The sequence below is a fragment of the Lactuca virosa genome, chromosome 3, assembly GCF_052849685.1.
Source record: "Lactuca virosa cultivar CGN04683 chromosome 3, Lactuca_virosa_CGN04683_v6, whole genome shotgun sequence".
Classification (NCBI taxonomy): Eukaryota; Viridiplantae; Streptophyta; class Magnoliopsida; order Asterales; family Asteraceae; genus Lactuca; species Lactuca virosa.
The window spans coordinates 321,127,590-321,141,530 of NC_136428.1; the positions used below are offsets into that span (position 1 = coordinate 321,127,590).

General features: G+C 35.2%; 2 protein-coding genes across 3 annotated transcripts; both read right to left on the minus strand.

Moving 5' to 3' along the window:
- Nucleotides 1-1,108: 1,108 nt before the first annotated feature.
- On the minus strand, nt 1,109-4,255 carry LOC145167367 (uncharacterized). Of its 2 annotated transcripts, XR_013741102.1 has the most exons (4): nt 3,654-4,255; nt 1,849-2,300; nt 1,472-1,533; nt 1,109-1,325 (listed from the first exon to the last, which is right to left on the minus strand). XR_013741102.1 is itself a non-coding variant. In XM_079086554.1 (3 exons), the coding sequence occupies exon 1, from the start codon at nt 3,898-3,900 to the stop codon at nt 2,071-2,073; it is 1,830 nt and encodes a 609-aa protein (XP_078942680.1). In that variant the 5' UTR covers nt 3,901-4,255; the 3' UTR covers nt 1,109-1,325; nt 1,472-1,533; nt 1,849-2,070. The 2 variants fall into 2 exon arrangements, 1 of the variants encoding a protein (XP_078942680.1); XM_079086554.1 differs by having other exon boundaries at nt 1,849-4,255.
- A 2,574-nt stretch (nt 4,256-6,829) lies between these two features.
- Nucleotides 6,830-9,929, minus strand: LOC145167368 (polyadenylate-binding protein-interacting protein 5-like). Its single transcript, XM_079086555.1, has 3 exons — nt 9,774-9,929; nt 8,446-8,844; nt 6,830-7,123 (listed from the first exon to the last, which is right to left on the minus strand). The coding sequence occupies exons 2-3, from the start codon at nt 8,821-8,823 to the stop codon at nt 6,998-7,000; spliced, it is 504 nt and encodes a 167-aa protein (XP_078942681.1). The 5' UTR covers nt 8,824-8,844; nt 9,774-9,929; the 3' UTR covers nt 6,830-6,997.
- Between the last annotated feature and the right edge of the window lie 4,012 nt (nt 9,930-13,941).

The window sequence follows — 13,941 nt, forward strand, 5'->3', positions numbered from 1 at the left end:
TGTAAAACATCAACATAATTTTATTTTGAATTCAAAACAATAACAAAGCTTATTTTTAACGAAAAACCAACAATGTGGTTTTATTTTCTTTTACTGTAACCAACAAAATACTATTTTTTCTATACAAAATAACAATGTACAATATATATATATATATATATATATATATATATATATAATGATAGAGTGTGTTGTCTATAAAGAAATATTAGACGATTAATAATATACAATTAATCATATGTTCGTACATATTTGTAAACAATCCTAACTCTTTATTTTTTTTCTTATTGATTTCGTATTTGCTAGGACTCTTATTAATAATTATTTAGATGTAGTAAACTATAAGCGCAAAAAATCAATCGCCTCTAGAAACTAATTTCTGAAAGAAATTATTCTCACCCGTCGCTTAGCACGATTAAACAGCTAGTATATATAACAACTGAATAAATTGTAGATATTATTTAGATAAATTTGAAGAAAGTATTGTAATATTGATGCAACAATTTGTTAAAAATATGAGCGGCTGACACATTGAATAAGTTGTAGAAATTATTAGATAAATTTGAATGCGATTGCCTAAGTATGAATCAACCTTGTTATGAATCATGGTCCATAACTTCATATCAGTATTATATACCATTGATTAGAACGAAAAAAGCAATTAAACCAATAACTAATGACTCAGAAATAGGTTAAGATTTTTAGAAGAGGCAGGTAGCATTTTGAGTTTTGTTAAATTTATGTTTCTTATGAGAAAAGAGGATGATGGTTAGTTGTTTTGATATTATTTACAATTTTGTTGTTTTTTGGTCTAAGTTGTTATATCATTTGATCAAACATATTTTCATCATGTTCTTAAGGTATTATGGTCGGTTGTTTTGAGCAAACAAAGTGATTTTAAGGGATTTGAAATATTGTAATCCTTTGGAATGTAAGTTCCAAGACTTGAACAAAGGTGTCCTGATGTTTTTATTTTTTTGTTTTTTTTTTTAATTTTCCATTATCCCCACTCAACACATTTCAATTGTCTTGTATACAAAATCTGATTTTTGGCCCAAGAAGGCAGAATTTAAAAGGATAAAGCAGACTTGAAAGTACAATTCCTTAATTAGAAAACAAAAAATGAAAATCAACGTGTTGTAATAGAAAAGAAAGGAAAGTAGAATGTTATAATAAACAAATAAATACAAGTATGTTGATATTTCTTACATTTATCCCTGCTACAAAATTATATGACGAGACATTTACCTTCTTCCAGCATTCAGCTTTACTCTTATCACCAATCAAGATGATGCCACTTGACTAGATATGGGAACACTTTTAGCCTGCCATAAAAATGAACCATATGTAAAAAAAAATTAAAAAAAAAAAAAAAAACATATATGTGTTTTTATTCACAAAGCAAATCGATTAAGTTTTGGTTTGATTTCCCGCAAGTTGTCATATTAATTCCAAGAGGTATTAACATCACCTGAAAATAGATGCCCGTGTGTGTCATACTCACTGTTTGGTTGCTAGAGATGGAATTGCCACCTGTACAGAACTCCTCAAGTCAGACGAGGACTCAGACTGATGTCAATGGGACAAAAATTGCAAATTTATTGTTCCACCCAAAAAGTGGAACAAGATGGGACCACAAATGATGTCAATGGGACAAAAAATGCGGCCTTTTGTCCCACCCAAAAAAAAGTGGAAAATGACAACATGACAAAAGTTGTCATTTTTTGTCTCATGCAAAAAAGTGGAATAGGGAATGGTGTCAATGTCCCGCCCAAAAAGTGGTCAATGTGACAATAAATGCAATTTGTTGTCCCATCGATGAAAAGATTGTGAAAAAGACGTGAATACCCTCATAATTGAAAATAGCCTTAGAAAGCTTGTCCATTCGCAGTGCCCTTTGGTAAGAAAATTGCTCTGTAAAAAAGATTATTCTTCTAGCAAACCCTGAGCTGGCCCACACCACCATGCCCTCAGATCAATCATGTGAGATGTAAATCAGATACATAAGACCCCAATCCACATTGGAACCCATTTGTAATCATTTCTTTAAGATCAAACCATTTTTTTTATTCAATTATTCGGCTTCACACCTTCCTCCCTACATTTCCTTTGTAATTCCTCCACCAACAAATCATTTCCTTCAATCTTAGCAGCACGCATAAGAATCTTATAAGTGTTTGAATCCGATGACAATCCATAACTTTCTAAATTACAAAAAACTCGATAAGCTGCTTCAAGTTCCCAATTCTTGCAAAGACCAATCATAAGACTATTAATTGTCACCATTGAGGGTCGAGGACCTTGAGAAATCATACATTCAAAAACATCTAAACAATCATTAAGCTTTCCAACATTGCAATAATATTGCATTAAACAAGTAAACCCCACAACATTTAACTTAAAACCTTCATCTTTCATTAAATCAATCACCTTTTCAACCATTTTTGAATCACCCTTTTTACATGAAGCCGATAAAATCGTGTTGAAAGACACCAAATCGGGTTTCTTGATACTTTGAAAATACTCTAGAGCTTCATCCATGGATTTCCCTTTACAAAAACCTTTTAGAATTGTGTTGAATGTTATGTTATTTGGCTCGATGTCATTCTTTATCATACATTCAATCACATATGACAACTCTTTGGATTTAAAACCAGAAAATAGACAATAGTACACGTTATAAACCGCAACATCCATATCACTTCCACCATAGAAAATATCATGCAAAAGAGTACGTGCAATTCCTAAATTACCCTTTTTGAGTAGTCCCGATAAAGCAGTAGCTGTATAGCGATCTGGTGAAAGTTCCTTTTGGTAGATAGTTTGAAAAAGGTCAAAAACTTCATGAACCATATTTTGGTTTGAAAGAGCACGAAGAATTATGTTATATGTAACAATATCAGGATCCAGTCCTCTTTTTTCCATTCGACCTAACAAACTTAATGCCTCTTGTATCCTTCCATTGTCACATAGACACTTGATGAATGTGGTGTAAGTTCTCACATTAGGGTAGAAACGACTATTTGTTGTCATTTTGTTCAAACAATTTGAAGCCTCCTTAAATAACTTTTTTTTACAAAACCCGTAAAAAAGAGCTGTATATGAACAGACATTATGTACAAAACCCTTTTTCTCTAAAGAACAAAAGATTGCTAAAGCTATACTAATCTGATCAGATTTACATAAAGACCATATTATTGGGTTGTATATATATGGGCTTGGAAAATAACCTTTGTCTAATAGTTTATAGAGCACTAAGGTAGCCTTTTCTGTCATCCCATGTTTGCTTAGGCGATTAATTAACAAAATCATTTGTGGTTCAGTTGGAATGTAATTCAACCCCATCATCAATTCAAGAACAGTAATTGCATCTTCTAATTCCATGGAATCTGAACATTTCTTGAGCAAAGTTGACAAAGAAGTAAATGAAGGAGTAAAGGCATGATTACACATTTCAATGGTGACCCAAAGAGCAACTTTTGATTCCCCGATAAGATTTAGTCCCTTTAAGAAAGTATTGAAAGTGGATGCATTTGGGGATAATCCAAGTGTTTTCATTTCGGAATATAGGGTAGAAAGATCATGTAAACACAAATTTTCCGATTTAAAACAGCAATTGATCAACGAATTGTAATCGTATATTGTTGGCTTACCAGGAGCAGCGGTTCTCATAAGACGGAATGCCTGTAGTGCTTTAGTAATACCACTTGACTTTGCTAAATTCTGCATATTGCTCCTCAATTCAGCATAATCTGCGCAATGGTGATCGTTTTCTTCTGACATGTCTAGTGATTGTACAGAAGAAGATGAAGAACGAGACATGAATGTACATAAAAAGTGATTTCTTCTGATGCTTCTCTTTGCGCGAAGTATACTCAATAAAACTGAGAAAAAAATCATTTTTGGAGAACCAAAAGCGAGAGATCACTTGATTGCAACAGGCATTTCACTGACAAGGAACTCATGCTTAGTATTATACTTCGATATGGGTATGAATGTGTATGCAGTAAGACCACGAGAACCAGAAGGAAACCCGATTTTTGACGAAGAAACAGAAAGTTGTAAAGGGGGTTCGTTGAATTGATATGTGTGTGTAGCTTCTATCCCATTTCCCGCAGGCTTAGATGTGAGCATAAACCCTAACCAGAGAATTTTCTTGAGATAAACCTAATTAGACAACGAGCATAAGCATAAACCCTCTTTTCTTGCTCGAAAAGGCAGGAAACTGAAGTAGCGGCTGACCTCTTGCTTAACCACGGATGGATGCAAGCTTCGTTCTTTAAATTTACAAAGGGTGTATTTTGTTTACAAAAAATTTCAAATTTACCCAAAAAATTTAATTATTTTGTACAAAATAGCAAAAAAAAATCAAAATTGTATTTTTAGCCATCAATTTCACAGATGGACTGTTTATGTTTGCAGATGGACTAGTCCGTCTGCGAACATATCAGTCCATCTGCGAAAATGAACCTAGCCTACTATAAAAACTTATTTTTTTTGTTTCATTTTCACTCTTTTTTATTGAAAAACTCTTTCTTGGAAGCGATTTTCTTACTCCATCTGCGATTATGGACGATTTCATGAACAATCCTGATAATATTGTAACAACTAAATTTATAATTTTTTTAGAGAGGTTTTAAACAAATTTTCCAAAGAAATAGCAACTAAATTGATAATTTTTTGCAAAAATTTATATATAATAAGGTTGTTTCGTAGTCAAACTATATCAATTTCGTAGTCAAAATAAAAAAAATAACACAAAATCGCAGTTGAAAAGGAGAGGAAATCGCAGATGGCCTTAGTCCATCTGCGATTTTAAGGGGGAAATGAGGTTTTTATACAGCGAAAAAAAAGCCATATGCGAACGTACAAGTGGCTAAAACACATCCGTGTTTTAGCCACTTATACATTTGCAGATAGCTTGCCAAAATCGCAGATGGGCTTAATCCATCTGTGATTTTGGTGGCTAAAAATGCAGTTTTGATTTTTTTTTTTTTTTTTTTTGCTGTTTTCCACAAAGTAATTAATATTTTTGGCTAAATTTGCAATTTCTCAATGTTCATATAGAATTAATTTTATTTAACTTATTTACGTTTGCATTAAAATTACAGGTACTTTATTGTTTACTTTTTACTATATGTTTATCTATTTATTATGTTTATTGCATTTTTTAAGTAATGCTCTACATAATTAAACTTATTCCTTTGTTGAACGTGCTCACAACTAAAATTTTAAATAATTTTCAGTCAGTTATAATTGTCATATATAAAATGCAATACATTCTTATTTGGATGAATACATGTTATTTATTTATACATAATTATTTTGATGAATACATGTTATTTATGCATCGGTGTAAATACTTGAAATTTTTAAATATGTATAATTTTATAAATATTAATGATATTCAATAAGGGTAAAGAGATATAAAATGAGAAACCATTATCATTAGTATTTAAAAGAATTTTGACCTGACTCGATAAGACTCGATACGGCCCCGCACTAGGTTGGTTATCTTATGTGAGTAAAGCTCCAGCAAAATAAAACATAAGTCCCAAAGAAATAACCGAAGGATGGTGGTAGATACGAGCAATACATTTGCAAATAAAGGTGTCAAGATTAGCATTGAATAGTATACTAAAATCTTGTAAAGGGTCTTCTGCAAAAGAAATGTTTGTCCTTTAAGAACATATTACATATTATAGATAACTAGTAGCGAGAAACAAATGGAACTGACATAGATTGAAAAAAGCAATAAGACTACCACTCTATTCTTGAGTTTAATAAGTAAGGTAGGGAAGATGAAATGAAGGGAAGCGAATGGAAAGAAAAAAAGGGATGGAAGTAAATTTAATAATTAGGGTTTCAACTATAATATGTATGGAAATGTAATTTGAGAACACACAAAGTTCTATTGGGGATGTTTGTATTTGTATTATTAAACGAGAAAAATGTAGGCATGACTTTGAAAGATATCAATTGATATAAGCCAATAGTTTTTAGAGTAAATTATATCAATGGTGGTTTCGGGTAGCCCATCACTTAATTGATTAATTTGAACACATTTGGTCTAATGATATCAAATGTTGGAAAATGTCTATGACCTAAAAGGTTGAGAGTTTAAATAGAGATTTTAAATTGACCATTCAAAGAATATTAAAAAAAAAATGACCAATTTGAAAATAGGAAAGCCTTGGCAAAAATATATGTTCCTTATAGGAGTGTGTTTTAGTACTTCATGTCTAACATCATCGTTCACAAACATAAGAGATTATGAGCGCAATGTTGCTCTTAATTCGTAAGACATTTTTTGCAACCCCAAAACAGACAATATCTGTTCAATTAGATTGTAAGGGCTACATCAATATACAACGTTTCATAATAGCAAATCCTTGCTTTCTTCTGGCTTGTTTTATCATATGAAATTGTGTTTTACTACTTTTAACACTAAAAAGCACATAAAATGATGTATTTATTGGAAAATGTTTGATGCAAGAACTATATAAAATGAAGGATTTATTATATTTACTAAAGATGGTCATATACAAATTGTCTTGGTTCTAAAATAAAAGGTTTTAAAAATACAATGGCTAAAAAAATATAAGTTTGGACACCTTTACTTTATCATTTTGTCACTTAGACCACCAAACTAGTTGCGTATCATACAAAATGACTATTTTACCCTCGAAAAAAAAAATTGGAAAAGTAAAAACAAAAAAACAATGTTCAAACACTTGAGCAATATTCCCAATTCAATAACCAAACACACATCAAATTCGGTTTTTTTTTTCAATCACACATACTTCTAAGTTCTATGTGCCAAAACCAATCAAAAACCCGCTTCCATCTGTATTTTATGGGCATTTTCTTTTTTACCAAAAACAATCAAAACATCTCTATATGCTCCTTTTACTTGTACAACACAGTTCTTACTTTTTCCAAAAATTCCATGAAAAAAATATACACAGAAAAATCAGTTGTGCAACTTTCTTCATTTTTACTTACCAACTGCCACCTTCTTCATTTTTTGAGATCCACCCTCACTAGAAGATGATCCAGCTTCTGACACATCACCAATGTCTAATGAATCCGGAAGATTCTCAGAGAAATCACCACTGTGCATCTGCAAAATGGAAGAATTACATGTTTGGATGACAAGGGCATTTACGTCTTTTACACACACGAGAGAGAGAGAGATCCATGTCATACTTTCTTACTTAATGGACTTAACTAGGACATGGCTTAATCAAGGAAGCTATATTGTTTTTTACTTTCCTCATTAAATCCTACCTTTTTTTATACAAATTGGAGTTATTTTCTCAAATTCATTTCTTTCTATTACAACATTGTATTTTGAAAAAGAAAAAAGGATTAATGTCAAAACAGACCTTATATTTTGTGTTTTTTCCGGATTAGACCTCAAATTTATTTTTTTGCCTGAAAAAGGCCTCGTATTTTTTTTCACTTTTTCTGATCTGGCCCTTTTACTCGTTTTTTTCCAAAAGAATTGTAAAATGTGAGGGTTTTTTCGAGAAAAACTAAAAAAGTCGAGGGTTTATCCCTAACACAAAGTTGAGGGTTTTTTTTCGGAAAAAAAAAATACAAAGTTGAGGGCATTTATCCCTAACAAAGAACATGTATATTGAACATACAATGTGCATAGACATGTTGACAAGAGTACAAAGGAATGGAATAAACAACGGAATGGAATGGATCATTCCATTCCATTGTCATGTTTGGTTGGCTTGAAGGAATCAATTGAGTCATTCAAACATGTTGTTTGTTTTGTATAAATAGATAACTAAATAAAACTAAATTGATGAATGAAGAATAATATGTTATTTTCTAAAAATAAAATGTAACTAAATAAGGTATGTCATTAAATAATTACAATATGTATTTCAAATAGTTAAAAAAGAATTATTTATCATCTACAAAACTCAAATACTATAAAGTCTTAAAATAGAATTATAATCAAAAAACAAATTTTAGTTATTTTGAAAAATAATAGATTTAGTTATTTTGAAAAATAATAGAAATGGTTGACGTTTTAATTTTTTTTTAAAAGATTAACATTATTGGAAATTATATGGATACAAGTAATTTATTAATATAATATATATTATTCCTCAATTCCTTGAAGGAATTAATAAAAAAAAACACCCTCCCCAAGAGAAGGAATTGCACTACATGAGGAATACTCCATTCCATTCCTTTGTGGCAAAAAAAACATGATCTTTTTCAATCCGACATGATTCTCCATTCCATTCCCTCATCGATTACTACAAACCAAACACCTACCTGATAGTTTGTTTAGTATGATGGAATGGAATCATAAACAAATGGAATATAAATCAAACCAAAAGAAGGAAGGAATCACATTCCATAATGCTCAATTCCATTCCAACTCTGATTCTTGTATACAAAACACTAAATAAAACTTACCTCAAGTTGATTCAGCATATCAACTGTAGCTTCCATGTCACCTCTGTTTGCCATATAGACACTTGAAAGAGACTCATCAGAAACACCAGGAAATGTCATCTGAAGATACGCCAAATTCATGTCATGATCAATATCCAAGGCCTGTTTTCCTGCCACCTCAGCACTATGTGATGATGAACCATAAGACTCAAAACCAGAATGATTCTTGAGTTTCAAGCTATCTGGACTCTCAGAAGCACCATGGTTTTGTGTGGTGTTTGCAGGGGAAACATATGTTGATTCATAGCCTTTGGTTTCATGAGTTGTTGTGGGCCCTCTTCTAGAGAGTGGAATGTAAGAAGTTGCATATGGATTCAATGAAGATGATCTTGCCTTCATTGTTCTTGGTTCATCAATTGACTAAGATGAGAGAAAATTTCATGAGGACGAACTTGTCATTGTTATCAATTGAAATAACTATAGAAACACAAGCTTTATAGACAAGCTAACTCCTACTCCCAAAAAAATAATAATAATAATAACTCAAGCTACATATTTTACTTTCCTTCAATCTCCAAAAGCACTAGAGTAGCTTAGTTTCTATGAGATTCACCTAGCAAAGTAACAATCACCAACTGCGCAATGGATGTATTCATCACATGGCAAGTAACACTTGAAGGACATGCAGAGATTACATAAAGATTATGGTATTAGTTCCTTGTTGCCTTGTTGGTAGTTCACATCATGCATAAAACTTCAAGAATTCAGAAACTATAAACTAAGAAAGTAACAGCTTATTGATAAGAGGTGGGCTAATTACTAAGAACTAAATTTCATATAATCATATCCATAAGAAAACACACATATCTGGTTCAACTAGATCTTGTTATTCTGTGGAGTATTATAATATTTTACCTGACGAAATCAAAAAATAGAAGTGAAAAGGAAGCATGTGCATATTCTAGAAACAACAGGTTGCAATTATCTGAAGCGTATCTATAGCCAAACGACAAATAAACTTCCAAACTTTGATTTTATTAATTTTTTGGCACTTACAAAGATTACAGAGCATCGAATATAAGTAATTTTCAACCCAAGTACACGATCCGAATACATAAACAAAAAATTCCGACACAAACATTCAAGAGAATTCAAATACAAACATCAACGAGAGCAATTACAATAACATTATACCTAAAATATGAATAATAAAGCAACTAGCAAAGAGAACCTGAACGCACAGACAAGAACCAAAAGATTGAAAATCGAGATCAAGCGCAAAGAAACAAGATCAAGATGTAGCGAATAAATTGACGGTAAAAGAGATCATATTAACAAAGATATCTTACCTGAAGATTGTTGATGGATGATGGAGTGATGAAAAGCAACCAGCCGATGCAAATACAGGAAACCCTAAATTTTTGGTTGCGTTGAAGAAGATCGTCTCTCTCCCTCTTTCGAAATGTAATTGGGAGAATACAAAAAGGGATCTCAGGCTAAACGAGAAGTGAGGGTGACGTGGCTCGTTTTTTTGTCTAACCCCTTGTTCTAAAGTCTGGAAATAGCAAATGTGGAGTACAAAATTAGTAGCATAGCGTACAATGTAGCCACTAACTTTTGTGTGTGTATTCTTTTGAAATGATTTTGGTCAATTTCACGGATATGGTGTCCACGGGTGGAGATGAACACCCTTGTCCACGTTATTAAAAAAAGAAATAGAGTAAATTACACTTTTGATCCATGTGGTTACCACATATCTATATGATTAATTTTAATTTTGAAAAATTAATAAAGACATTTTTGTGTTTTTAAAATGACAAAATTGCAAAAATGGTTCCTATGGTATGTATTTTTTTCGGGTTTTAGTCCAAACCCTGATTTTTTTGGTTTTGTGGTCATTTTGACCTAGTTTCGTTGCGGATTTGGTCTCTCGGTAAACTGAAATGACTTTAATACTCTCGGGTATTTATTTTCTTCTTTTCTTTCATTTTTTCTAAATCTAAATACTTATTTAAGAAGAGGGGGCACATCTCTCTCTCTCTCTCTCTCTCTCTCTCTCTCTCATATTGCTTCCTGTAATAAAACCACATACATATACACACTAAATTAAAACAATCACACACACACACACACACATAATTGGCCTACAACTAGAAAACATACATACCTCACACACCTTCATCTATGTTTTGTTACTGGAAAATGAGCTAAATATCCTGAAGCATTTGAAGGAGATGCATCATAATTGGGGGAACTCACTAAGTTTTGAGCTTACAGTTTTGGATTGTGTTTCAGGTACCTCAGTGGATCGCGGGAAGGCAAAGGCGTGATCGTGCACCTTCTCATGTTTTTGCTTTACGATTTTAGGATTTCTCTGATGTGGAACTTATTTTGAAAACAATTTGTGAACAATATTGGTTTTGGTTTGTTTTAAAAGTTTAAAATTTTCAAAAATTTTATGAATGTTACAAGTTGGTATCAGAGCCTTGGTTTGAGTGAATCGGAAGAACACTCATGTGAATCCAGTCTCAAACTAAGGAAAATATTTTCAAAATGATTTTAAAATGGTTTTCAAAATACTCAAGGAGGATACGATGTGTACGATCAGCCGAAGCCAGTAAGTAGACCCCAAAATACCATATTGTTTATGATATCATGATATGTTAGAACAACATGCTAGTGATAGGATAGGGATCTTCAGGAATTGCATGATAGTATTGCCTGATTATATGATGCATGATAGCCTAGGGCCTTCTTTTATGGAATTGACATCATTACTGTAGTTGCTTAGTGTATGCATGATGGTTATATATAACTAAGATCTTATAGCCTGAGAATGTTTGGTTTGGCCTTATTTCATGTTATTGTTTGATGAAGGGCTTAGGGTAGGATCAGATATTCGAATTTCTATAGGGTCTAGTGTTATGTATGGCTAGCATACACGAGTGTTGCAGGGTTGGTAGAAGTTTCATGGATGAGTCATGTGGGGTCAGCAGACCAGTCGTGAGATGTTTAGCCTTTCCTCTATGGAGTGAGGATTGAGTGTTAGACTATGCTTATGAGTATTGTTAGGATGTTGTGATGATCCTTGATACAAATACGCGTAGGTGTGGAAGGTATTATGGGCCCGTACTACTAAAAGCATAGGACTCGTACGCATAGCAAGGAAGTCACAACCCCTAAGACTTCGTTGGGAGTTGGTTCCCCGATATGTTATGTGGATTATCTGATATCTTCCTCGTGTATTTTCAGTATGGTGACTACGAGACAAGTTAAGATCGGATCCGGGTCGGGATCAGGAGCTGGCAGTCAGGGTGGGCCTTCGATGGAGTTCAGGACCTGATCATAGGAGGGATGTTTCTTCACTTGTTTATGCCCTGCTGACCAGAAGGTCAGGTGCGCTATGAACCTTCTGAGGTCCAGAGCGAAGGATTGGTGGAGGCTCGCTACTAGTTCTTATTATGTTAAGCAGAGAGTTGATGTGTCTTGGGAACAGCTTTCAGAGATGTTTCGCTCCTGATATGTTTCGCTGGTGGAGCGTGAGAGATTAGCGCATGAGTATCTGGATTTGAGACAGGGTTCTGATACGGTGACGGAGATCACCAAGATGTTCACGGAGATAGCTATGTTCTACCCTGAGTTTGCTGCATCCGAGCAGGCTCATATGACCCGTTACTTGAGCATGCTCAAGACGGAGATCAGGCAGTTTGTTTTCATACAACGCCATGGTTCATTGTTAGAGATGCAGGAGGTCGCCAGGCGGCGTGAGATTAAGATTGATCAGCAAACGAGAGAGCAGAGGCCAGCCCCGATGTAAAGCAACCTATGCCAAAGCGGTTTAAGACCGCTGATGTTATATCTGAGGGTCGGAAGGGCCGCACTTGTGGCAAGTGCGGCAAGACGCATGAGGGTGCTTTTCGTTCATCATCCGGGTGCCACAATTATGGTCGGCAGGGTCACATGGCGAGGGATTTCCGCCAGCAGGCTCCAACACTCAGTTCCAAGATTTGTTATCATTGCGACTAGGTTAGCCATGTGAAGGCTAACTGTCAATCGCTCACTGCCAGACCGGCGCAGGCTCCAGTGTCGGCTACTTTGAGGATCATCGACGGGAGTCAGGGCAGAGCAGAGCTCCCGAGGGCTCGAGGTCGCGCTTTCCAACTTACTGCCGAGGAGGCCAGGGCAGCACCGGATGTTGTGACTGGTATGTTTCTATCCCTTATCTTATCGATTATGTTTGTTTTATGCTCTTATATTTGTACCTTTGGTAGGTACATTCCCAGTGAACTCCTTGCCTGCTTTAGTGTTGTTCGACTCGGGTGCGAGTCGATCCTTTGTTTCTCAGTCCTTTAGTAGGGAGTTTGATTTGCCCATAGGGGAGTTAGAGTGTTCGTTGTGAGATTCTATCGCCAACGAACACGGGATTTATGCTTCTTCGGTTTATCGAAGTTGCGTTCTGGAGATCTTCGGGGTATCCTTTCCGATCGATTTGATTCCTATTCCCATGGGGGATGTCTGTGTGATTGTGTGTATGGATTGGCTGAGCCGCTTCGGTGCCATGATCGACTACGAGGGGTCAACGTGTGGTAGTTCGAACCCCAAGTGGGGTAGAAATGGTTATTTAAAGAGAGGGCACAATGTTGGGTTCAAGGTTTTGTTCGGCAGCCAGGGATCGACAGTATATTCAGCATGGGTGTACAGGTTATTTGGCTTATGTAGTGGATACGCGGGTTGGGGATCAAGTGTCGGTTGCTGATGTTCCAGTTGTCAGGGAGTTTGCTGATGTATTCCCGGAGGAGTTACCCGGTGTGCCTCCTGAGAGGCAGGTCGAGTTCAGGATTGACCTTGTGCCAGGTGCGGCCCCTATTGCCAAGGCGTCGTACCGATTGGCACCGCCTGAGATGCGGGAGCTGTCATCTCAGCTGTAGGAGCTGCTAGGGAAGCAGTTCATCCGTCCGAGCAGTTCTCCGTAGGGAGAACCGATTCTATTTGTCAAGAAGAAGGATGGTTCACACCGGATGTGTATCGATTATCAGGAGTTGAACAAGTTAATGGTGAAGAACCGTTATCCCCTTCTGCAGATTGATGATCTCTTTGAACAGTTGCAGGGAGTATTTTGGTTCTCCAAGATTGACTTGAGGTCTGGGTACCATCAGGTCAGGGTGAGGGAGGAGGACGTGGAGAAGACTGCGTTCCGAACTCGTTATGGGTATTACGAGTTCGTGGTGATGCCATTCAGGCTCACCAATGCGCATGCGGTATTTATGGATTTGATGAATCGGGTATGCAGGCCGATACTCGATCGCTCGGTTATCATGTTTATTGATGATATCTTGGTGTATTCCAAGACCAGAGAGCATCATGAGGAGCATCTTCGTGAGATTCTGGAGGTTTTGAGGCGAGAACGACTTTATGATAAGTTCTTGAAATGTGAGTTTTGGTTGCGATAGGTTCAGTTCCTTGGACACCTCGTTAACCAGGATGGGATTTTGGTCGACCCGGACAAAATCGTGGCGG

Bases quoted from the DNA above. Each gene is read 5' to 3' on its own strand.
- LOC145167368 (XM_079086555.1), bottom strand. From the start codon at position 8,823: ATGAAGGCAAGATCATCTTCATTGAATCCATATGCAACTTCTTACATT. The intron at 7,124-8,445 runs GTAAGTTTTATT...TCCATTTTGCAG, and splicing joins ATATGCTGAATCAACTTGAG to ATGCACAGTGGTGATTTCTC.
- LOC145167367 (XM_079086554.1), bottom strand. From the start codon at position 3,900: ATGATTTTTTTCTCAGTTTTATTGAGTATACTTCGCGCAAAGAGAAGC.